Here is a 26,027-nt window from a genome sequence, read left to right as displayed (position 1 = left end):
ACAGACATTTATTTCTCCTAGTTCTAGAGACTGGGAAGTCCAAGATTAAGGCGTTGGCAGATTGGATTCTAGGTGGGGGCCCTCCTCCTGGCTCATAGATGGCTGCCTTCCCATTCCTCCTCTTTGCCCCTTCTTAGAAAGACAATAACCCCATCATGGGATTACCCATAATTACCCACCATTACCCTCCTGACCTCATCTAATCCTATTTACCTCCTGAATACCCCACCTCCAAATACTACACTGACTGAGGATCAGAGTTATCAACATATGAATTTGGGGGAAACACGAATATTCAGTCTGTAACAGGGTGATAGTAAATGTTCTTGCTGTTCCCACGTGCTGGACTGTGTGAAAACCTCATCAAACCGGAAATTCCCATACAATCACATTAATACAATGAAAAAAGAAGCGTGTGCACGTGTGTTCACACACACACAAGGTGGGCAGAGAGCATAACATTTCTTAAAACTGCTTTTCTTAGAAGAATAAATGAAACAAGATGGGATTGGGAGGGAGACAAACCATAAGTGACTCTTAATCTCACAAAACAAACTGAGGGTTGATGGGGGGAGGGGGTTGAGAGAGGGGGGTGGGGTTATGGATATTGGGGAGGGTATGTGCTATGGTGAGTGCTGTGAAGTGTGTAAACCTGGCGATTCGCAGACCTGTACCCCTGGGGATAAAAATATATGTTTATAAAGCTGTAAAAAAAAAAAAAGAAAAAGAAAAAAGAAAGGATGAATACCCAAGTTTTGTAGCAACATGGACGGGACTGGAAGAGATTATGCTGAGTGAAATAAGTCAAGCAGAGAGAGTCAATTATCATATGGTTTCACTTATTTGTGGAGCATAACAAATAGTATGGAGGACAAGGGGAGATGGAGAGGAGAAGGTAGTTGAGGGAAATTGGAAGGGGAGGTGAACCATGAGAGGCTATGGACTCTGAAAAACGATCTGAGAATTTTGAAGGGGTGGGGGGTGGGAGGTTGGGGGCACCAGGTGGTGGGTATTGTAGAGGGCACGGATTGCATGGAGCACTGGGTGTGGTGCAAAAATAATAAATACTGTTATGCTGAAAAAATAAAAAATAAAACAAAACAAAACTGCTTTTCTTGGGGGCGCCTGGGTGGCTCAGTGGGTTAAAGCCTCTGCCTTCGGCTCAGGTCATGATCCCACAGTCCTGGGATCGAGCCTCACATCGGGCTCTCCACTCAGTGGGGAGCCTGTTTCCTCTTCTCTCTCTGCCTGCTGCTCTGCCTACTTGTGATCTCTGTCAAATAAATAAATAAATAAAATCTTTTAAAAAAAAAACTGCTTTTCTTTTGAAATGCTCTGATGTCAAAAAATTTTAACTTGTCAGATAGTATATACTATCCTGAAAATTATTCTTAGTTTATACTATTTCTCTCATACACACATACAATATAATGCATTAGTGAAAGCATTACTTTGTGCCCAGAGAGAAGGCACAAAGTTCTAAAGAATAATTTTACACTTCTGTCCAAAGGCTAATCATTTTTTAAAGGTGTGTGCGCAAAGATACTATTTGGGAAAAAATGTACCCTAACTTTGATGTGTTATTGACTATATCGTACTAAAGATGGTAATACTCAAAAGAATTATTCCTGACAATGGGAAGAATTTCCTGAGAATATCCATAATATAGATGGCCAGAAATCTTTTCCCTTGAGAACCAGATTAGAAACCTATTCTGTGAACCATCTGAAAAAAAAAAACAAAAAAACAAAAAACAAAAAACCTATCAACCCCTGCAGAGTTGTTTTTCTTTTTTTCTTTTCTTTTTTTTTTTTCAGAGTTGTTTTTCAAACAGGGAGCCTGTGATGGGAGCTCAGAGAGGAAGTTATGAGGTGTTGCTGTCTTGCTGCTGAGGAGATCAGCAGCACAAAAGTTGATAGTAAAGCATCAGCTGGGGAGAAGTGAGGAATTAATACTGCTTGACTTTGAGCCTTCAAAACAATTCTGGTTTAAGCGAATTTTTGGAGCTTGAAGGTAAAGATCAGAATGTTCTGCCCTTCCTACTAATGGGGCTCCTACCTCAGGACATACAAGTTCTCAAAGCAGCACAGTATAATAAGTCAAAAGTTTTGTGTGCCACAGATAATAGATTTCTGTTGAAGCTTAAATGATAGTTTATTTTGAGGGGTTAATCCAACTTTTAACCTTCTAAGTGCGGTCCATATACACAATGGGATATTCCTCAGTCATCAGAAAGGATGAATCCCCAACTTTTGCCATCATTGTGGATGGAACTAGAGGAGATTATGCTGAGTGAAATAGATCAAGCAGAGAAAGTCAATTATTATATGGTTTCACACGTAAGGAATAGCACGGAGGACATTAGGAGAAGGAAGGGAAAAATGAAGGAGGGAGAAATGGAGGGGGAGATGAACCATGAGAAACTATGACTCCAGGAAACGAACTGAGGGTTTTAGAGAGGAGGGGGGTAGGGGGGATGGACGAGCCCGGTGATGGGTATTGAGGAGGGCACATATTGATTGGAAGACTGGGTGTTATACGCAAACAATGAATCATGGAACACTAGATCAGAAACTAATGATGTACTGTATGGTGACTAATACAACATTTTGTTTTTAAAGTAAACCATTTCAAACCGGAAGTGCTTTTCTAAGAGGCTACGGAAGGCATCTGCATAATCTAGAATTTAAATTCACATGATCCACATTTTTTTTTTTAAAGATTTTATTTATTTGACAGAGAGAGATCACAAGTAGATGGAGAGGCAGGCAGAGAGAGAGAGAGAGGGAAGCAGGCTCCCCACTGAGCAGAGAGCCCGACACGGGACTCAATCCCAGGACCCTGAGATCATGACCTGAGCCGAAGGCAGCGGCTTAACCCACTGAGCCACCCAGGTGCCCCCACATGATCCACATTTTAAAAGATGTTCATTCCAGGGGCACCTGGGTGGCTCAGTTGGTTGGGCGACTGCCTTCAGCTCAGGTCATGATCCTAGAGTCCTGGGATCCTAGAGTCCCACATCCGGCTCCCTGCTCGGCAGGGAGTCTGCTTCTCCCGCTGACCTCTCTCCTCTCATGCACTCTCTCTCTCTCTCAAATAAATGAATAAAATCTTTAAAAAAAAAAAAAAAGATGGGGCGCCTGGGTGGCTCAGTGGGTTAGGCCGCTGCCTTCGGCTCAAGTCATGATCTCGGGGTCCTGGGATCGAGTCCCGTGTCCGGCTCTCTGCTCAGTGGGGAGCCTGCTTCCCTCTCTCTCTCTCTCTGCCTGCCTCTCCATCTACTTGTGATCTCTCTCTGTCAAATAAATAAATAAAAAAATCTTAAAAAAAAAAAAAAGATGTTCATTCCATTCACTCTCATCTATCACTGTCAAATAGGTTTTGATATTTTTCCCTTAAAAATGCTGGTAGCAGAAGTTCATATAATAATTACTTCTAAGATGTATATTGCCTGAGAGATTCGTTTTCTAAATGTTATTCAGCCTAAAAATAGTAAAGAAAATTAAAAAAAAAGAAAAAAAAAACTTACACTGAAATATTGTTTGCACCATCAACTCTAATGACTGGTTCACACTAATAAAACTAGGAAAATAGTATATCTATATAGTTCATATAATAAATAAAATGTAAGCACAAAGTATTTCAATACATAAATAAAAGCTTTACACATCCAAAATATGGTGTGTGTGTGTATATAAAATATATCTGTAAAATTTAATGAGCTACTATAAGCTACTATAATTATTATAAATTACATATTTATTTCAATATAGAAATATATTCTAATGTTTTAAATTTTAGGGATAACTTGAATGGTACTGTTATGGAGAATAATTTCATGTACTGACCTTTTTAATAATTAATTGTTATTAGTAATTCAATGGAAGGGTATAACTGATAATAATGAGTAACTTCTTAATTATGGCAAAAGTACTGGTTGAAGGAATATAAAGACAGTGGGCCGTTTCCGTAGAGGCAGTTAATACTTACAGTCAGTGGAAAGAGAACATATGTCCAATATGGTGGGTCTTGAGGACCAGCTCTGTAGGATGGTGTGGGCCAAATAGCAGGGTTTCTATGCAGGTGACCATCTCATTTCATTACTTACAGAAACTACTTTAGGAGAATTCTTCCAAGGCAACAGTGTATTTTAACATGTCTGGGAAGTTAATACATCTACTGCTTCTCAATATTTAAAAGTCTGTATGATAAGTTAACCTCCACTTTAGATATTTTAAAACATGGTCTTTATATCTACCAATTTGGACAAATTAATGACTTAAGGGTAATGGAGAGACAGTTGAAGACATTTATTTTGCTCCTCAAGTAAAGGTGAGGAAAAGTTATGATGATGTTTAACGAGAGACTTTGCTAGGTAAGCACTGAAGGGCAAGAGGCCAGTACTGAACACATACTAGTGTTTGCCCATTTTATCATTTTGCCCAGATGGATCCGTTATTCAAGGAGACGTTTTTAAATAACTGGGTTATTTAATGAGAAGCTGTAGATAATTTTTTTTTTGGAAGCTGTAGATAATTTTAAAGTGGCTTGAGAAAATCCATTCTTTCTGAAAGTTGATGTATAGTGTTTTTATCTATCTATTATTATGTTGGGGGATTTCTAAAGTCCTTGGGTTATTATCTCATTCTTGTCAAATTCATATAAACTTTCCAGTAAAGAGTACACAGTGAGTTAAAAATCTCTTATAACTGTACTTACTTTCAGAAAGTATATTTCTTCCTACAGCTTATTAGGAAATTAGTTTACAAATATAAATATAAATTAATTTTCCATTCACATCTTATTCCCATATATTCCATGACATATAATCACTTTAACATAGCATTTTTGCTTCAGATTTTATCTTCTAAATAAAGCCTCCAATTGTGTGGGGGGGTAAATATACAGTCTGATTAAAATGTTTACACATGTTAAATATATAGAGTATATAACAATTTAATTGCTAGTGATCCACTGATACTTATTTTCTGTTTCTTCTTTTTGGGCTCTTTGTTCTTCCCGGTGATTAGCTGCAGTCCAAAATGTTATTTTTTTGACTACTTGTTGCAGAAGTTTAGGAGGTAATAAAGATATCTGACTTTCTAAAATTAAAGCATTTTTGCCAATGCAGTCAAGGCATGACCTGTAAACAAAACATAACAGAATTGTTAGTTTTTGAACCTGAAGTTATAAAATATTTATAGGTAAGTATTCTTCATAAAAATGATTATAAAATTTTTACATGATAATGTATTTCTTCTGTATTGTTTGGAACATGAGAAGATACACGTTCTTCCCAGAGCACCACAGTAATTACGTATTTTTATAGCATAGAGGCCATATCTGCCAAAATCTAATAGAAACAGAAATTACAATTTACCATGGACCATGCATAATGTTATTTAAGTAGAAAAGATTCAGACTTAATATCAAAGCAGGGTAGTCTATAGCAGATGTTTTTTCATTTATCCTTCCAGTCCAATAACCATTTAATCTTCTCTGAGAACTAAATCTTTTTCTTCCATCACCCCAAGATGAAGTATCTAATATCCATTTTTATGCCACAAGACCTGGTCCGCCCCATCCCCATTCTGTAACTCACTGCACTGGCACACTCCACTTACACTGACCCAGGGAGAACAGGTCTGAGGAGAGGAATGAAGGGAATAGCAATATAGAAAGAGCCCAAGAGAGACCACCTGAGGTCCACCCTTTCAGGGTACCCTGTTCACTTGTCGCCTTTGATTCTCCTAGACAGTGTGTCCTTCCAAATACAGCTCCCTTTTTATTTTCAGCTATGTTGAAGAGGATTTCATATTTTAAAACCAAAAGAAACTTGCTTGAGAACTATCAAGAAAGCATCTATTTCAATGGATAAATTATTTTTTTAAGATTTTATTTATTTATTTGACAGACGGATCACAAGTAGGCAGAGAGGCAGGCAGAGAGAGAGGAGGAAGCAGGCTTCCTGCTGAGCAGAAAGCCCGATGTGGGGATGTGGGGATGTGGGGCTCGATCCCAAGACCCTGGGATCATGAACCGAGCTGAAGGCAGAGGCTTTAACCCACTGAGCCACCCAGGTGCCCCAATGGATAAACTTTTATTCAAAAAGGTAAGTAAATCTTTATAAAACCTTTTAAAGATAGATTCATTTGATTCTGCTGTAGTTAACCCCAGTTGTCATTTTATAAGGACTTACACTCTAGATATTTCAGTCTTCTTCCTTACTTTCATGAAGCCTTTTTTCTCTACCCTGTGACAACTCTAAGGAGAGTGAAAAGCAAATGACACAAATCCTACACTTGATGTAAACTTAACTGGGCCACTCTGGTTAATACAAGAACTCCCGTGCCCCTACCACGACCATGACGGGGGAAGGGAAGAGTTAGATAAGGAGATGGACTCTGTCATTACTATTCATTCACTGACGCAACAAGTATTGATTTGTGTACACAACTTAGGAGGAGGAAGCCCAATTTTGAGGAAACCCACATTTCAACTTTTTTTAAAAAAAGATTTTATTTATTTGAGACACAGAGAGAAAGCATAAAGGGGGAGGGGAAGGAGCAGACAGAGAGGGAGAAGCAGATTCCCTGAGCAGGGAGCCTGATGCTGGGGCTCCATACCAGAACCCTGGGATCATGACCTGAGCTAAAGGCAGATGCTTAACTGACTGAGCCACCCAGGTGCCCCCCACTATTTCAACTTCCAAGGAGATTACAATTTAGTGAAGATAAACAATGCTGTGACTAGGATAACATGAAATTTCCACACCAGGTACAGGGTTCTAGGGGAATCAGAGAGGAAGAATAACCAGGACAACTGCAGCAAGGAAAACCTTCCAGATGGGATGTCCAAGCTGAGACCCTGAGGGTCTCAACAAATAAAAGTATTCCATGATAGAGGAACCACACCTGCAAAGCCCTAGAAATGAGAAATAAGATTTATTACAGAAACTGCAACTGAGAGGTTCAAATATAGCTCTGGCAGAGTATGAGGGGTCAGGGGACAAGGCAAGAAATGAGGTAGAGAGATCCGTGGAGGCTGGGAACATCATGGTAAGGAATCTGCAGTTTGTCTAAGGGCAGTGGGAGCCACTGACTCATCACAGTGTAAAATGTGCATTTGCCTTGATCCACCAACATCCTTTGTAGGAATTTCCTCCTGAGAAGATATGCAAGTTTTCCAAAAGCATATACAAGAATATTATACACATAATTTTTATAATAGCTCCAAATTTTAGATATCCTGAATACATATAAATAGACTAGTAAGTAAATTATAACTTCCATGAAATAGAATACTGTATAGCCATTACAAACATAAATGTAAATCTGTAACTGACTGAATGATTATATATCTACATAAAATATGCCCACAATATGAGTTTCAAAAGCAGACTATAAACAGGATGCATAATCTGACCCTTTATACCCAAGCGCATGTACACACACACACACCCTGTGTATACTGCTTTCGCTAAGGTTTGAGGGACTTCTTAGCATGATTAAATCAACAACATTTTTCATTTTAAAGTGTGGAAGGATAAACATCAAACTGCTAACAATGATCATTGTAGATAACGGCTTTTTTTAAACCATTTATTTTTTCATATTGTATGAATTTTCTTGGTAGACACATTTTATTTTTTATCAGAATAACAGGTATTTTAAAACTATGTATGTAACCGCGTGTACGATGAGCACGATCCCACAGATAAATCAGATCATGTCAGTTCTTTGAGATGAGGAACCACAGCGTATCCATCCTATTCGTCTTTCTTTTCCCCTACTAGCTCAACACCATAAGTGCTAATATCTTCTGACTGAAATTTTTAAAATAAAAGAATGGCTCTGGCTGCGCTGCTGGCGGCAGGTTGTGGTGGATATGCCTCACACTAAGCCACTAAATTCCCGCTAGATTCAAGGTTTAGTTTTAGATTCAAGGCTTTTAAAATGAAGACTTTTTAAAAGTAACCTCCACACCCGAGGTGGGGCTCCAACTCACAACGTCAGGTCAAGACCGGGGCTCCACCGACCTGAGCCAGCCAGGCGCCCCTTTTACAGTCTAGCTCTGGTGTCAGGGAGAAGCTGTGCTGGGGCGGAGGGTGCCACGCCGAAGCCTGCGGGGGCCGCCTCCGTCCCAGCCTCCAACACCAGCGCATGCGGCCTGCCCTCCGGGTTTCCCGCGTCTCTCCGCCGGAGCCTCTTCCCCACCCCCGCTCCCCGCCCATCTGAGCTCCGTGCTTTCTGGAGCAGCGGCCACTCGGCAAACGCCCTGCCGGCGCCGGCTTCCTCGCTCTCGGCCGCGGCTCCGGGCAGCCTTTGGAGAGGAGCGCAGCCCGTCCGCGGCTCGGCGAGCACCGTCCAGGGGCTGCCGCCGCTGCTCGCGCTCCTGCCCCGGTCCCGGGGCTGCGTCCCTCCGCCTGCAGGGCTCGCCTCTGTTAACGGATTGTTTCTTCCCGTCCCTGCGGACTTCGTGTGGAAAACCCGTTTAGTCTTCCCAACCTCACTCAGGACAGGGCCGCCTCCGAGATCTTCCACGTCCACCCTCTCTTGCGGGACCACCGCCTTGCGCCCGGCTTCTCCGCACTCCCTTCCTCCCCACGCTGTTCCCGGTCCTCCAGGCGCCAGGGCCCCTCCGGCCTTACTTTTTTTTTTTTTTTTTTAAGATTTTATTTATTTATCTGACAGAGATCACAAGTAGGCAGAGAGGCAGGCAGAGAGAGGAGGAAGCAGGCTTCTCGCTGAGCAGAGAGCCTGATGCGGGGCTCGATCCTGGACCCTGAGACCATGACCTAAGCCGAAGGCAGAGGTTTAACTGACTGAGCCACCCAGGCGCTCCCAGCTTTACCTTCTTTTGCTGCCCGCCCGGTGCGTCTGCACTTCGTGCTCTGGCCCACAACTGGACCCCTCGCCCCGCGTGCCTCGGTGACACTCAGCTCCCACAGGGGTGGCCTCGGCGCCCTGTCCTTCCCGAGCGGACCACCCCACAGCCTAGTGCCGCTGTAGCGGAGCCTGCGTGGGCTGACCTGCCGCCCCCCCCCCCCCCCCCCCCGCCCATTCTCTTCAGCCTCGGAGGGGCCGCGAGTGCTCGGCTGTGTGACGGGGTCCTCGTCCGTACCTTCTCCAAGCCACCGTGGAAGGGATCTCCAGTCTTCCCCGCGCCTCTTACGTTCGTATGTCACCTCTCCTCCTTGTTCCCGAGGACCTCACTACCAACTAAAACTGTCTCAGCGCCTGGTCCCCCACCTCCCAGCCAACAAATTCCTCTACCTTTATATTCCTACTTCCCTCATTTTAAAGTGTTCTTTTCCTCAACAACTAATTCAGTTAGCTGCTGACTAAAATCCATCTTCTCAAGACCCTGCTCTGACAATTTTTCCTTCATTTTCTTGCGTTTCCAACAACTGGCTGCTGTTTCTCAGCATATAAACAAATACAGTCACCTTTCAACAGCGACAGGGTTAGGGGCACCCAGGTCCCATGCAGCAGAAAATCCACACATAACTTTTGACTCCCCCCAAACTTAATTACTAATAGCCTACCGTTGACTGGAAACTTTATGGATAACGTACTCAGTTAATATACATTGTGTGTGTTATATGTTATATACTGTATTCTTACAATAAAGGAAACGGGGAAAAAAGAAATGTTACTAAGAAAATCCTAGGAAGGGGGGCCTGGGCGGCTCAGTCCTTAAGTGTCTATCTTCAGCTCTGGTCATGATCCGAGGGTTCCTGGGGTCGAGCCCCACATCAGGCTCCTTGCTCAGCCAGGAAGCCTGCTTCTCCCTCTCTCACTCCCCCTGCTTGTGTTCCCTCTCTCGCTGTGTCTCTCTCTCTCTGATAAATAAGTAAAATCTTAAAAAAAAAAAAAAATCCTAGGGAAGGGGGCGCCTGGATGGCTCAGTGGGTTAAACATCGGCCTTCCACTCAGGTTGTGGAGATCAAGTTCCGCATCCACTCCCTGCTCAGTGAAAAAATCTGCTTCTCCCGCTCTCCCTCTGACCCTTCCCACTGCTCATTCTGTCTCAAATAAATAAAATCTTTTTTTTAAAGATTTTATTTATTTATTAGTCAGAGAGAGAGAGGGAGAGCGAGCACAGGCAGACAGAGTGGCAGGCAGAGGCAGAGGGCGAAGCAGGCTCCCTGCCGAGCAAGGAGCCCGATGTGGGACTTGATCCCCAGGACCCTGGGATCATGACCTGAGCTGAAGGCAGCCACTTAACCAACGGAGGCACCCAGGCATCCCTCAAATAAATAAAATCTTAAAAAGAAAGAAAATCCTAGGGAAGAGAAAACACATTTACAGTGCTGTGTGGATTTATGGGGAAAAGCCTGTGTACAAGTGAACCTGCGCACCTCAGACATGTGCTGTTCAAGGGTCAACCTGTTCCTCACTCTTCCTGTAGCCTTGGTGCTGCTTGGGAGAAATGATCCTTGTGATCATGGCCAAACACCACAGCATTTTTCGATCCGGATATTCTGTGACCTCTTTACAGTTAGTAGTCTCTCTGACTTTAGTTCTTTCCTCCCGCCGTTTTTCATTTCTCATTTCCAGTATCTCCTGGTTCACCTTTCACTTTCCTGGTCATTCTCTTGTGCCTCTTTTCCTCTAAATCCTCAGATGTTGAGTTCTTAGCGCTCAGTTGTTGGCTTCATCCTTACTCTTAAAATTCTTCTTGGGCAGAGCTAGCACATGCCCATTTATACTTCAGTGATTCTTTTTTTTTTTTTTTAAGATTTTATTTACTTATTTGACAGGGAGAGAGTATGCACTAGTAGGCAGAGTGGCAGGCAGAGAGAGAAGCAGGCTCCCCACTGAGCAGAGAGCCAGATGTGGGACTTGATCCCAGGACACTGGGATCATGATCTGAGCCAAAGGCAGGTGCTTAACTGATTGAGCCACCCAGGCACCCTATGATTTTTTTTTAAAGTAGGCTCCATGCACCAACATGGGGCTTGAACTCATGACTGACATGAGGACCTGAGCTGAGATCACGAGTTGGATGCTTAACCAACTGAGCCACCCGAGAGTCCGTATCCTCCAATGATTCTTTATGTCTATCCCAGATATCTCTCCACATACTTATCTAGTTAATGAATAGCTCCATTAAAGATGCCATAAGTACTTCAAGCTCAAAAGGCCCCAAACCAAATTCATCTTTCTAAGCCATCCTACCTTCAAACTCATTTCCTTCTTCATAGACTCTCTATTACTAATTCTTCCCTCTTCTTTTCCTACCAAGCCCATTCTACCTCCATCCCTTCTCCAGCTCCCTGGCCACTTTCAAGATCAGTCCCACACTTTGTGTTTGACCACTGTAAGACTCTATTAACTTTCCTTACACAGTAATATAACCCTCTAATCTCTTATCCCCATTGTTCTCAAAGGAGCTTTCTTATTTGTAATATGATCATCTCATTCCTCTGCTGCAAATTTTTCAGTGGTTCTTGATCTCCCACAAGATAATGTAAACTCATCTGCATGAAACACAAAGGCTCTAGATGATATATGGTTTCTGATTTCTTGTCGAACTCCCTACCTCATGCATATGTCTAGGAACGCTCAAAAATTCAGTTTCCAGAACATATATATTTGTGTATCTTGTACTAACACCCTTGCACTGCTTGTTTGTAGCAAACTGTCTCAAACTCTTCCTCTTCTGCAAAGACTCCCCTAACCCTCACCATCTTAACCACATGGGTAGAGGGTCTTCTTTGTCAGTAGTCCCATTAACTTCGTATATGCTTCTCTTAAAACAATTTTATTTTTCTTTTATAGTTGTTGAACACCTGCCTTCTATATTACTAGCAGTTTAAGGGAAAGAGCATGACTTTTCACTTCATAGTATAGTGCCGTCCCATGGCAGGCACTTGAATATTATATTTTTTGATCCCTGCATATAAAGAACTTACAATCTACTTAGGGAAAGTAGTTATGTTCACAGCAAAAGTTAAGTAACAATACAAGACAGTATAATCATGACATCTGCACTTTAGAACTATGGGGCACCTGGGTGGTTGAGAGGGTTAAAGCCTCTGCCTTCGGCTTGGGTCATGATCTCAGGGTCCTGGGATCGAGCTCCGCATTGCGCTCTCTGCTCAGCGGGGAACCTGCTTTCCCCCCTCTCTCTCTGCCTGCCTCTCTGCCTACTTGTGATCTCTGTCTGTCAAATAAATAAATAAAATCTTAAAAAAAAAAAAGAACTATGTTGGGGTCTTCCAAAAATTCCTAAGTTCAGGCCACGCCCCAGACCAATTAAATCATAACACATGGGCGGGGAACACAGGCATCAATACTTTTTGAAGTTCCCTATGAGATTATATAACATGCAGTCACAGAAGGAACCACTGCAGTAATAGAAGGAGGGGTCTCTCTCAAATAAATAAAATCTTAAAAAAGCAAAACAAAACAAACTTGGTCACTGAGCAACTTTTACTTCACTCAAATCCTTCTTCCTGACCCTCACAGGAAGAAATGGGATTTTTTTTTTTAAGATTTTATTTATTTATTTGACAGAGAGAGAGAATCACAGGTAGGCAGAGAAGCAGGCAGAGAGAGAGGGGGAAGCAGGCTCCCCACTAAGCAGAGAGCCCGATTTGGGACTCAGTCCCAGGACCCTGGGATCATGACCTGAGCTGAAGGCAGAGGCTTAATCCACTGAGCCACTCAGGCACCCCAAGAAATGGGATTTTTTTTTTTTTCACAATATTCCAACTAAACCTTGTAAACCTTGTTAAACCTTCCTTTTAAAGCAAGAATGTATGAGCTAAGACATTGTAAGTCACACCACCAATTTAATAACAGCTTTGGTGTTAAAAAAAAAAAAAAGAGAGAAATTCTACTAAATTAAATGCATATATATGTGTGTCTATTATTGGACACACTCTGATTTTAGAAAAGTTAAAATATGAAATATTTCAGGCTTAGAATCAAGGAAGTACAGTAAGCTTAATATTCCCATATAAAAATATGATTGTACTATATATTTTAATTTTTAAAAATCACATTGGTGTATGGTTCACTATTATAAGTTTGATTATACTTTTAGGAAGATATAAACATTTTCTTAAATTCAAGTCATAAACTACTTGAAAAGTTATCACACTTCTCAAAAAGGAAGATGAAAGAAATTATCATATCTTAATAGCATATACATATCATATCTTTTTTAAAAAAATATTTTATTTATTTATTTGACAGACAGAAATCACAAGTAGGCAGAGGCAGGCAGAGAGAGAAGGGGAAGCAGGCTCACCGCTGAGCAGAGAGCATGATACAGGGTTGGATCCCAGGACCCTGGGATCATGACCTGAGCCAAAGGCAGAGGCTTTAACCCACTGAGCCACCCAGGCACCCCTACATATCGTATCTTAATAGCATATAATTATATGCTATTATACCTTAATATAATATATTAATATTTATTTTATATATATAGCATATACTAATAAGATATGATAATTTCTTTCATCTTCCTTTATTTATATGTATATAGCATATATATGTATATAGCATATATATATATATATATATATATAATGAATTTACTTACCTGAGTAGTGAATAAGGCTGTGTTTGAAAGATCAATAAATCATTACAGTGGCCCTAATCAACATAAAAAAAGAATTATCAAGGTGTTTAAAAGAATAAAAATGCATTAATAATTTAATATTTTTATTTTGTAAATGTAAAAGAAATTATAAGCAGCAAATAAATCTCTCCCCCTAGTTATTCATACACACACACACACCATACATATACACACACCTGCTAGCCACACAAACTTTGGGTAGGTCACTACCATTTCTCAATGACCAAGTTTTTACCTAACCACAACATACACAATTGCAAATTTAAAATTCAGATACATGTTTTTCTCTTAGAACAATGAGCTCAAAACGAGAAAAGTAGTGATTTTCAAGCTTTTTTGTTTTTAAGGAGAACTTTTCTCTTCCAAATGACTCTTATTTTAAAATCTCTTTATCTTGTCTCCATTTTCTAAATGGTCCCAGGAGTCCCTGGGAATTCATTTGGAAATCTCCGATCCCAGAAGATTTTTTGAATAATGATTCTCTCATCTAAAAATTAATGTGGAAGAATCAACAGAAAAATGTCCCTAATCCTTTCAAATAAGCCTTTAGAATTTCATAATTTATGATCATGATTTTAATCAGGATTCCTGTTTTAATGATAAACTCTGTATCCTACCAATTTCTAGTGCCAAGAAAAAGAAGACAAACCACAAAATTCTCTTTTCAATTAAATGCAAAGTCGTGGTTTTAATCTTTTGTTGAAACACTGAATTCTCACCCAAAGAAAGTTCTCAGACTTTCAATGTATGAAACGTTTAAATTGGAGGTTTCAAAAATGTAAAGTAAACCAAATCCCCTGGAGAGAAGCCAGCTCATTTCAGGGTTTGCCACTTGGCAGGCACAACTCTGGAGATAACTATGTCTAGAAAGATGTCGGGGAGAGTGCTGGCACCAACATGGCTGGATTCTGGCTGGTGCCTCCTGTCCCTGCCAGTTCTGAGTCCCGCTGTTCCCAGATGTCCTACACAAACCAGAGCAACCAATCCTGAGCTGCTGTCCCATCACAACACAGTAGGAGCGTGGCCACCTTGCTCTGAAATTCCCAAGGTGCAAGGAGTGAAAGAACAATACTCTCCAAATGCTTTTCATTTATTTATTTGACCTTAGTTTTATCAAATTTTAAAAATGCAATGCTTTACTCTTAAATATAAGGTGGGTAAAGCTGTGGCAAAAGACACATAAAGTAAAAAGAAAGTACACTTAAAAATTTCAAGCTACTTTCTTCTTGATGGGAGAAGCTAGCACTGGTTTTCCAGTTATTAGGTGAGGTACCAATTTCATGGGGACTTACTACTATACTTAGTAGTTTACGTATACATTGTATATAGTCTTATGAAATATCAATTATAACTTGGAAATATTTTAATCTAATAAAATTACAAACACCCATACTATGGTGAGACTCAGAAAAAGAAGGTCTTTTAAAAGCTCTTAATAACTTGACTATGACGTTTGTCATTAGTCAAACTAATGAGTTTGATTCGTAAACTCAAAATATCCTGAAATACTTCACAAAAGCTACTCGTTCTGAAGATTAATCACACTATCAAGTAACATTTCATATTCTCCCATATTTGGCAATGTGGGAATATCAACAATTCTGCTGAATAGCCATTTAGTTAGAATAACAAAACCACTCAGAGGAAATAGTTAGATGTGAAATTTTCTTACTGTATCCAAGGAAAGTAAATCATCTTTGCTCCCACCAAATACCATTATTTCATTTTCTTTCCCCAAACAGGCTGTATGCCATAACCTATAATTGAAAATTATAAGCAGAGTAAAATACTATGAAGAAGGAAACTATATATGACATATAAATCAATTTTAAACTGCACACTTCACATTTAATCTATTTCAAAATGGGCATGATTGAATTTGAACCTTTGGCATATCCTAAAAGAGATTTTGAAGATTCCTCTAGAATCACTAAACCATTAGATTCTCATTAAATCACATCAATTAAGGAGATGACCCCTAATAATTCTTTTCTATTATATCCCCCAACCTTTTTCTAGCCTCTTCATCTTATAGATATTATCAGTGAAATAAAATTAATTAAAAAGGAACTGATCATCCTATTGCTGAAAAATGGAACTTTTCCCTAATTTTCTTATTATTATCTGCCATGTTCCTGTTTTCATCATTTTTGGCTTTTCTTTCCTGTTCTCTGTTCCCCATCCCCTAACAAACCCAACTTGGCTGTCCCTTCACGTTTACACTGTCACACTACTTATCACTTTGGGCACAGAACACCAGAATTGTTCCTTATTTTTCTGTCTCTAGTCTCTCTCAGCTACACTTGGCTGTTAAATAATATTTTTGAAATGTTTTTAACCATGGACATGTCCTGATCAGGAAGCAACTGTGCCATTTTTCTCAGCCTCATATGCATGATCAACGATTATTTCTTTTTCTCATAATTCTTAATTCTTGGCCCCTCCCACTGCAATGAACCCTCTCTTCCTCCCAAGTTCATTTATCTGCATCCCCTAAGAGAAAATCTTATCTGACTGTAGGCTTTTGCTCACTCCATTTCTTATGATTAAGATGATAAGTCATTCTTTCAGGGCCTTAAGCACAGGTTCAAAATCTCCAGGAATCATCCAAATACCCAAACAAACCAGCTAGCTCAGTTACCCTCCCTGGTTAGCACCTTTGAAGATTTCCATGTTCGTTTTATAATCTTCTGACTTACATTTGGAGAGAAACTGCTCTATATACTACTTTAATTATCTGATGTGTGGATCTTCTAAAGGTCCACATGTGAGGTCCTTATCAAAACTTGCCAGTGGTGTGCTGGAAGGGGCTTACCGGGTCGGTGAAACCAAGTCTGCCTGTCTCTGTCCAAATCCACGTTCAGTGCCATCTCGGTGGGAGCCTGAAATTGGCCATGGTGGGAACCAGCAAATACTACAAATTAGGGCTTTTTTGTTTTGTTTTTCCTGGAAAGCAGTCGTTTAAGCCTTTACCAGCACACCACTGCAACTTGGGAAATCTAATTTTATGCTTCTCTTTAAAAATGCCTAAATATGGTGCTCTATGTCCAGTGGGGGGGGGGGGGGTCAAAAACTCTAATTAACAAAAGGAAATGCAAAAAACCACCATAATTTATTCAATTATTAAATAAGTTATTTCGTAGGAGTAGAGCATCTAATGTTCTTTTGGAAATGGTCTGATAGCTCACAGTCATCTCCCATTTCACATTATTTACAAAGCATAAACATATGTTTGATAAAATTCAGTACTTTGGGGAGCTCTAAGTCTCAGGACAAAAAAGTACATGTAAAGTTCTCAATTTTAGAAGATAAATCGAGAATTTTACAAAGTCATTGCTTTGACTCTGAATTTTGATGACTTCCCTTAATAGACCAAATTACTGAAGCAACAGACACCCCAGTAACACATTATTACTTATTTTATTACCACATCACTTATTTTTAGTACATTTATCCTTTTCACTTAACTCCCACAAGTGCAAACAGTAGGATTATGCACAATTGGCTACATCAAGTACTTCCCTCAAACGATCACTCACACATTCAATGACAGTTGCACTCGGCACCCAGGATAGAACTGAGTCATAAGGGATTTTGTTTCCGAAATGCTCTGCCCAATTCTCCAACTTATATGTTAGAACATAAATTGATGTAAGTCTTCATTGACACCCAGATTATGGTGCGAGCTTGGGGACGAGGAATTGGATAAAGGAAGTGGAATACAAGGAACATTTAATTTCTGGGAGAGAAGGCCGTGTGTAACCTCGGCAACAATCATGGGATCCATCAGGAAGTACTGGAGGCTCCATAAGTCAATGCTTTGTTGGACTTCTTCTATAGACATGTTATAAAAAAAGGTCCTTGCTGACAGCTACTTATCCAGGCAGTTAGATATGGCTAGAAAGATGGCCTTTCAACCAAGCCTTGCTCTAACTAAGGTGCAACCTGGAGAAGAGCGTGCAATGCTACAAAATGGTGGTTTTCAACCAGGGCTGATTTTGCCCCCAAAGGACATTTGCCTATATCTGAAATAGTTTGATTGTCACAACTCCAGATGTGTGTGTGGGGGGGCACAGTACTACTAGGCTCTAGTGGGTGAAGGCCAAAAATACCACTAAACATCCTCTAGGGCATAGGACACCTCTAGTAACAAAGAATAATTTGGTCCAAAATATCAATTGTGCCGAGGTTGAGAAACCCTGCTGTAGGATTACAAGAGGAGAATTGGGCCATTTACATTTCAAATTATAACTTGAAACAGCACAAAATGTATTTAGATGTTAAGTAAATTCTCACTCATAAAAAATTAGTACACATACATATATATATATATATATGTTCTCCTTACACTAAACTGTATCCCACCTGTTCTCCTCCTCACCTCATACCTGAAGATAGATTTGCCTCTGTCTTATCTGCCTTAGGGAAACTCTGGCCTGGACTTCATCATCGAAGAACACTGGAAAGCCTTTCCTGCCTTGATTTTGGTGACATCTAGCTTGCAACCTGATGTTTGTCTATAGACTGATAGTTTATGTCCTCTCACAGCTGCTCTAAACTTATCACCTAAACATTCTAATAAAGCATATTATTTACATGACACATCAGCTGAATTCAAAGAAATATCTTTACATAGCTCAGTTCTAACTAATATCATTATTAATAATAGTTGTGTTGCTCTAAATACTTATTAAGGATTGAATTATAAAATAGGAGCAATTTAAAAATTAAACATATTCTTACTAACACTTTGGTCCAAAATTACTGCAGTCATACATTCAAACAACTGAAAGAGAACTAAGAGCTTCTCTAGTCCAACTCCCTCATTTCACGGGATGAAAAAATTAATGCTCATTTCTTTAAGTGACTTTCCCAAAGCCAAAAAGCTAAGTAGTAGCTGAGCAAGGACTAGAACACTGGGCTCCCACATCTTAATATACAACTCTTTAAGTTAAAAAATGCATTTCAAAAGATCCAAATTGCTAAAGTAATACATTTCAATGAATTTTTACACATGAAAATATAAGAATCACATATGTAATTATGATAAACTCTGTTTTATGCATATTAATATAAATATAGACACTGAAAGATATACAAATTCCTTCAGGCCTTTTTCTCAAGTAAGTTACTTAATTGTCATTAATTAAACTTCTGAAATGCACATGATTAACTTCACACTTGTATACATAATCTATAGCAAAAAAATTTCTGAAATACATGGCATGCAAAAGAGTAAAATCTATTACTAACTGTAATGATTATAATGTGTTGACTCTGAATTTCCTAAGAATATATTTTTATTATACTATTCTCTCAAATTAGAAAAAAAAGTATTACAATTCTAATGTGGTTTTCTTTGTACAGTTGACCCTTGAACAACACAGGGGTTGGGACAGTGATACCCCCAGAACTGAAGATTGATATACGATTTTTGGCTCCTCAAAACAGGTACTAATAGCTAACTGTTGCTCAGAAGCCTTACCAATAACATAAATCCAATTAATACATATTTTGTATGTAATATGTATTATGTACCGTATTCTTACAATAAAGGAAGCTAGAGAAAAGAAAACATTATAAAAAATGAATAAATAAATAAAAAGCAAAATCAGACCTACAAATACAGAGAACAAAGTGATGACTGAGAGAGGAAAAGGGAGTGGGGAGGATGCGCAAAACAGATGAAGGGGATTGGGAGATACAGGCTTCTGGTTATGGATGAGTAAATCATGGGAATAAAAGGTACAGCATGGGAATACAGTCAGTGACACTGTGGTAGCGTTGCATAGTGACAGATGGCACCTACAACTGTGGCGGGCATAGGTTAATGTATAGAGCTGTTGAATCACCATGTTATACGCCTGAGACTAATGTACCATTGTGTGTCAACTACTCACATTTTAAAAAAGAGAATGTTATTAAGAAACTCATATGGAAAATACATTTATAGTACTGTGTACATTAAAAAAAAAGTATGTAGTAAGTGGATCCATGTAATTCAAACTTGTGTTGTCAAGGATCAATTGTAGTATGATCATATATTGTTTCTACAACTTTTGCTCTATAATATACGACAAATAATTTACATGTCTTTTTTTCAAAAAATTCATATTAATGACTACATCAGTTAATTAAAATAATAATCTGCCATCTATTGATCAACATTAAAGTAATTTTCTTATTAAATTGCAAAAAACCTCTTCTAAAAACAAATAACTATAAAGCCAACCCCATTCTTGTCTACTTATCAAAAATATTAACATTATATGATGCTTCCAATTTCTTAGCCTTTTCATATTATCAGGCAAGATTACACATTTACCTAAAAGAGTAACATTTTTAAGTATGCAAACATGGATGAAAACAGAATAGACCATATCTAACAATCAGACATAATTAAAATGAAACTACTTAGGTAACATCTAGCTTATTTGAAAGATATCTTTCTTGATTATTTACAATTTTAATGGCAAACACTATAAAATCAGTGCTATATTTTAATACTTCAGAAATTCTTAACTATTTTACTAGTCATTAACTTCTAGAGTTACCTGGGTCTTGTTTTAGGTAAGTGTGTAAGTTGTTTCCAACCATTTGTTATGACATTATAAATCCAACCGTCACCTGCAATTATGACAGTTCAGAAAGTAAGATTAGGTCTTTAGTATAAAATTTAAACTTTTTCCCAAATTTATCATGCTATATTTATACAACTGTCTTTTTTTGTGTGTATGTATATTTTCTCACAAAAATTTTCAGAGATATACACAGGTAGAATGGCCATGATATGCACCATATGGCCATGACATGCACCGTCACATACCCCAAATTCAACAACTATCCAGGTTTTGTCACACGTGCTCCATTTATCTCTTTTTTGTTATTCTTGTGGCTCAATTACTCTAAAGCAAATCTTAGCTCTCCTGTCATTTCCCCCATATATACTTCAGTAAACATCACTTTAAAAAATACATTGTTTACAGAACCACAATGCCGTTATCTCATTGCCACAATGCCATTATCATAGTCAACAAAATTAATTCTTGGTATCATATAATACCCAGAAATTAAGCTGCGTCTGTACAGGAGGACTCCGACTGGACTAAGAGTTAGGACAGGGAATTCCCCACATGTCCATGACTAAAAATACCAAATAGGAATTAAAAACATTAAAGCTCAGGGCTCCTGGGTGGCTCAGTTGGTTGAGTGACTGCCTTCAGTTCAGGTCATGATCCTGGACTTCTAGGATTGAGTCCCGCATCGGGATCCAAGCTCCTTGGGGAGTCTGCTTCTTCCTCTGACCTTCTCCTCTCTCATGCTCTCTCTCACTCATTCTCTCTCAAATAAATAAATAAAATCTTTTAAATAAATAAATAAATAAATAAATAAATAAAAATAATAAAAACATTAAAGCTCAAAAGACATGATATTAAACAACCCCTACTGAAACAAATAGGTGTTAGTTTTTTATTAGACTCCAAATCTCTTTTAATTAAAACCCTTCAAATTGGAGAAGCATAATAATTTGCAATACCTAGCACCCCTACTAGAAACTCCTCTGTTTCCCTAGCCAACCTCTGGAGTCCTTTTGCTGCTTGACTCATAGTTGATGATCAATAAATTGCTGTTGAAAAATAAAAAGTTGTTTCCAGATCCTATATGGAAGTGTATAAATGAGGTTTCTTATTAAGAAAACCTCTCTAGGGGCGCCTGGGTGGCTCAGTGGGTTAAGCCGCTGCCTTCGGCTCAGGTCATGATCTCAGGGTCCTGGGATCGAGTCCCACATCGGGCTCTCTGCTCAGCAGGAAGCCTGCTTCCCTCTCTCTCTCTCTCTGCCTGCCTCTCCGTCTACTTGTGATCTCTCTCTGTCAAATAAATAAATAAAATCTTTAAAAAAAAAAAGAAAAGAAAAGAAAACCTCTCTAGTCATGGAAAACTTCTGAGTTAAGAAAACACAAAACACCTAACATCAAACTAGAGAGTGGATATTCTTAAGTCATTTGTCTATCCTGATGCCACAATTTTACTGCTGGAAAAACAAAAACAAAACCCCAGCATTACAAAACCACAGCTGTTGGAATCAGCAATGACAGGAGTTTAAAGTTTCTGGCTAAGCACTTTCCTTTATAGTTCTGGAAAAAAAGAGAAGCAACTGGCCTTCCCACCTTTTATTTCCAGAGCCTTCTGGGGAAGACTGTTCTTCTAATCCCCATTCTAGGCTACAATGTAAGTATCTAGATCAAAAATCAGGAAGGCACTGAACCACAGAATATTATAGTTGAAAGGGGCTTTAATTCATCTAGCTTCAACCACCCTTCCTTTTCTATATACCTAGGAAACAGGAGAACATGGAGAGTCAAAGGTACTAAAGCAAAGGGGTCTTCTAATTCTTTTTTTTTTTTTTAAAGATTTTATTTATTTATTTGACAGAGAGAAATCACAAGTAGGCAGAGAGGCAGGCAGAGAGAGAGGAGGAAGCAGGCTCCCTGCTGAGCAGAAAGCCCCATGTGGGGCTTGAACCCAGGACCTGGGATCATGACCTGAGCCGAAGGCAGCGGCTTAACCCACTGAGCCACCCAGGCGCCCCAGGGGTCTTCTAATTCTTAATGAAAGCATACAGTTGGGGATAAACGTAAACCAGAAAATGAAAGAAAGAGAGAAAGGAAGAAAGGGAGGGAGGGAGGGAGGGAGGGAGGGAGGAAGGAAGGAAACTTATATATCAAATACAATTAAGAAAAAAGAATGAGATAATAATTGTAGGCTAAACTTTAATTGACTTACTTAATGGAATATTGTCTGCACTTAGTCCACCAAATAGAAAAAGTTTATCATCAGCTATTGGTGTTAAAGTATGCCATGACCGATGTTTGGGGTTTTCTCCATTAACAGGAATCCTGTGGTAAGGGGGAAAAAAAAATCTAGTTACTGTGTTAGTCAAAATGAAAGGTTTCCGATCATCTCAGATTAAGGTAAAAAACTGCCTCATACTTTTTTTTAAAAAGCTGCTTTTACTATCTCCAGCTGCATTAAGGTTAAGATTTCAAAAACATTCTTGGGGTGCCTGGGTGGCTCAATGGATTAAGCCTCTGCCTTGGCTCAGGTCAGGATCTCAGGGCTCTCTGCTCAGCAGGGAGCCTGCTTTCCCCTCTCTCTCTGCCTGCCCCTCTGCCTACTTGTGATTTGTCAAATAAATAAAATCTTTTTTAAAAAATTCTTAAATGCTTAGATGAATTTAGACAATCTTTTCATTTAGCTCCATGCCACTTGGTCACAGAACACAGACTGAAAATTACAGTCAGTTCTCAGTGCGTGCTTCATATCATGTTGTTTAATCCATATAACTTCTTAAGTTTTTCAACATAATTATTTTTTATGTCTGTAACTTTTTACTGTGGGCCCATGTTTAATTTTATATTTTTAGCTGATTTCCTCAAGGATATTATGGGATTTGGGTGCTGTTGCTTTTACTTTGGTTTACTTCCCTTACAATTTCCCAAAGCTTCTTTACCTAAAAATGCTAGCTACTCTAGCTTTAAAATAAAAGTATGCAGGGGCACCTGGGTGGCTAAGTCAGGTAAGCAGCTGCCTTTGGCTCAGGTCATGGTCCTAGAATCCCGGGATAGAGGCCCATGTCAGGCTCCCTGCTCAGTGGGGAATCTGCTTCACCCTGTCCCTATGGTCCACCCCCTTCATTATCGAGCTTTCCCTGTGTCTCTCTCTCAAATAAATGAATAAAATCTTTAAAATAAATAAATAAATAAAAATAAAATAAAAATAGGTCTGGGTGGCTTGGTCGGTTATGCGTCTGCCTTCTGCTCAGGTCATGATCCCAGGGTCCTGGGATCGATCCCAGCATTGGGGTCCCTGCTCAGTGGAGAGTCTGCTTCTCCCTCTGCCTCTCCCCCCACCCACCCTGGCTTGTGCTCTCTCTCTCGCTCACTCTCTCTTAAATAAATAAAGTCTAAAATACAAAACAAAACAAAAATAAAGACATCACAAGAAAAGAAAATGACAGACCAATATTGGTCATGAACATAGACGCAAAAATCCTCACTCACCAAAATATTAGTAAATCAAATCCAAAAACTTAAAAGAATTATACACCATGATCAAATAAGACTTATCCCCAGTATACAAGGCTGTTCAACACTCAAAAAGCAGCTAATGGAATCCACCATATCAATAGGCTAAAGAAAAATCAAATGATCAAATCAAAAGCAGCAGGAAAATAGAAGCATGGCTTCCTGCTCATCAGGGAGTCTGCTTCTATCTCTCCTTCTCTCTCTCTCCCTCTGTCCCTCCTCACTGTACACACACTCTCTCTCTCTCTCTCAAATAAATAAATACAATCTTAAAAAAAAAAAAGTTTGCAAGCCATTCCAGGTCCAGGATAAACCTCTAAAAATTTCAAATACTGTTCTATTCTTAAAGAAATAAAAACATAAGTACAAAAGTTTAACTTAGGAGGTAAGAGGATACCATTCTCCAGCATTCTGGAATGTTCCAGAATAATATGGGCCATTTGTAGAAGACATAATTTTTTTTTCCAAAATGGAAGTATTTTTATGGTTTGGGTTGGCTATAAGAATCACTTTGGTTACAAAAGATTCAACAACCACAAAAGTAGTTTTTTTCACAAAAGTATTTTTAAAAAGGAGAGTTCTCTTATAATCCTGTCCTCCAGTGATGAGAAATAATAATAATTTGGTATATATCTTTCTAGGTTTTAATGTACATATAAGCATATTTATTAAAAAATATAAATGGGGGGTGCCTGGGTGGCTCAGTGGGTTAAGCCTCTGCCTTCAGTTCAGTTCATGATCTCAGAGTCCTGGGATTGAGTCCCAAATCGGGCTCTCTGCTTGGTGGGGAGCCTGCTTCCTCCTCTCTCTCTGCCTGCCTCTCTGCCTGCTTGTGATTTCTGTCTGTCAAATAAATAAATAAAATCTTAAAAAAAAAATATATATATATATATATATATATATATGGGATCCTATATTCTGTTCTGCAACTTTTTTCATTCAACTAATACACTGTAGAATATTTCTGTAAGTATAACTTCCTTTGGTAATGGAAGCATAGTAGCCACTGCGCAAATGTGCCATAATTTAAACAATCCCCACTTGGAAACATGAGGGCTGACCCCCAGTTCTTGCTTTTACAATAATGTTGTAACACAAACACACACATGCGCACGCATCCAATTACGGTCTTCGGAGAAACTCTGGATCAAAGTAGAAATTCCATTTTATGTTTTCTTTTTTTAAAGAGTTTATTTACTATCTGACACAGAGACAGAGAGAGAGAGGGAGAGCACAAGCAGGGGAAGCGGCAGGGAGAGAGAGAAACAGGCTCCCCGCAGAGCAGGGAGCCCAAGGTGGGGCTCAATCAGTACCCCAGAATCATGACCCGAGCCTAAGGCAGATGCTTACCCAAGCAGGCATCCCTGGCTTGCATACTTGTATTTTATTTTACATTTTAAATATATTGCCAAACTACCTTCCAGAAAAACTGTACCAATTTATACTCCCACTAATAGTCTTGTTATAAATGAGCACACCTTGTTATTTGTAATTATTTTTTTATCTGATAATTGAAAACTATTATTTTTAGTTCCATTTCTTTGATTGTCTATAAGGTTGAACACCTTTTAAAAATAATTTGGGGGGGGGCATGTGGGTGGCTCAGTTGGTTAAGTGTCTGCCTTTGGTTGGGTCTCAGAGTCCTGGGACTGAGCCCTGTTTGAGGCTCCTTGCTCAGTGGGGAGTCCGCTTCTCCCTCTCCCTCCCCTTACTCATGCTCTTTCTCTCTCTTTCAAATAAATAAATGAAATCTTAAAAAAAAATAACTTTTGCCCATTTGTATTTCTCCCATGAGTTGCTCATTTATGTTCTTTGTCCACTTTTCTGTTGGATCGTTTGTCTTTTTCTTACTGATTTTCTTTTTTTTTTTTTAAACATTTTTTTAAAGATTTTATTCACTTATTTGACAGACAGAGATCACAAGTAGGCAGAGAGGCAGGCAGAGAGGGAGGGGGAAGCAGGCTCCCCGCTGAGCAGAGTGCCTGATACAGGGCTCGATCCCAGGACCCTGGGATCATGACCTGAGCCAAAGGCAGAGGCTTTAACCCACTGAGCCACCCAGGAGCCCCTCTTACTGATTTTCTAAGTTCCTATGGCTTTAAGCCCTGTAAAATATACTGCAGGGGCACCCAGGTGGCTCAGTCAGTTACTCATCTGCCTTCAGCTCAGGTGGTGATCTCAGGGTCTTGGGATCCAGCCACACACTGGGCTCCCTGCTCAGCAGAAAGCCTGCTTCTCCTTCTCTCTTTGCCCCTCTCCCCACTTATGCTTTCTCTCTTTCTCTCTCTAGCAAATAAATAAAATCTTTTTAAAAATACTGTAAATATGACTTTTAGTTTTTTG

General features: G+C 39.4%; 1 protein-coding gene across 9 annotated transcripts in view; it reads right to left on the bottom strand.

Annotated features, from left to right (window-relative positions):
- Window positions 1-4,715: 4,715 nt before the first annotated feature.
- Window positions 4,716-26,027, bottom strand: part of KLHDC1 (kelch domain containing 1) — a 94,583-nt gene continuing 73,271 nt past the window's right edge. For 7 of the 9 annotated variants that reach the window (XM_047735486.1, XM_047735487.1, XM_047735488.1 and 4 more), the window contains 5 exons: window positions 22,384-22,496; window positions 20,154-20,226; window positions 15,272-15,356; window positions 13,561-13,613; window positions 4,716-5,143 (listed from right to left, as the gene is read on the bottom strand). In XM_047735486.1, the coding sequence (XP_047591442.1) occupies window positions 4,957-5,143; window positions 13,561-13,613; window positions 15,272-15,356; window positions 20,154-20,226; window positions 22,384-22,496 (511 nt within the window). In that variant the 3' untranslated portion in view covers window positions 4,716-4,956. Of the gene's footprint in view, window positions 5,144-6,640; window positions 6,925-13,560; window positions 13,614-15,271; window positions 15,357-16,414; window positions 16,482-20,153; window positions 20,227-22,383; window positions 22,497-26,027 lie in introns of those variants that run through there. The other 2 variants (XM_047735480.1, XR_007128476.1) reach the window with 2 other exon arrangements.

This window comes from Lutra lutra, chromosome 7 (genome assembly GCF_902655055.1).
Source record: "Lutra lutra chromosome 7, mLutLut1.2, whole genome shotgun sequence".
Taxonomy (NCBI): Eukaryota; Metazoa; Chordata; class Mammalia; order Carnivora; family Mustelidae; genus Lutra; species Lutra lutra.
Note: the sequence above shows the minus strand (reverse complement) of the source record. Positions and strands in the feature narration are given on the sequence as shown.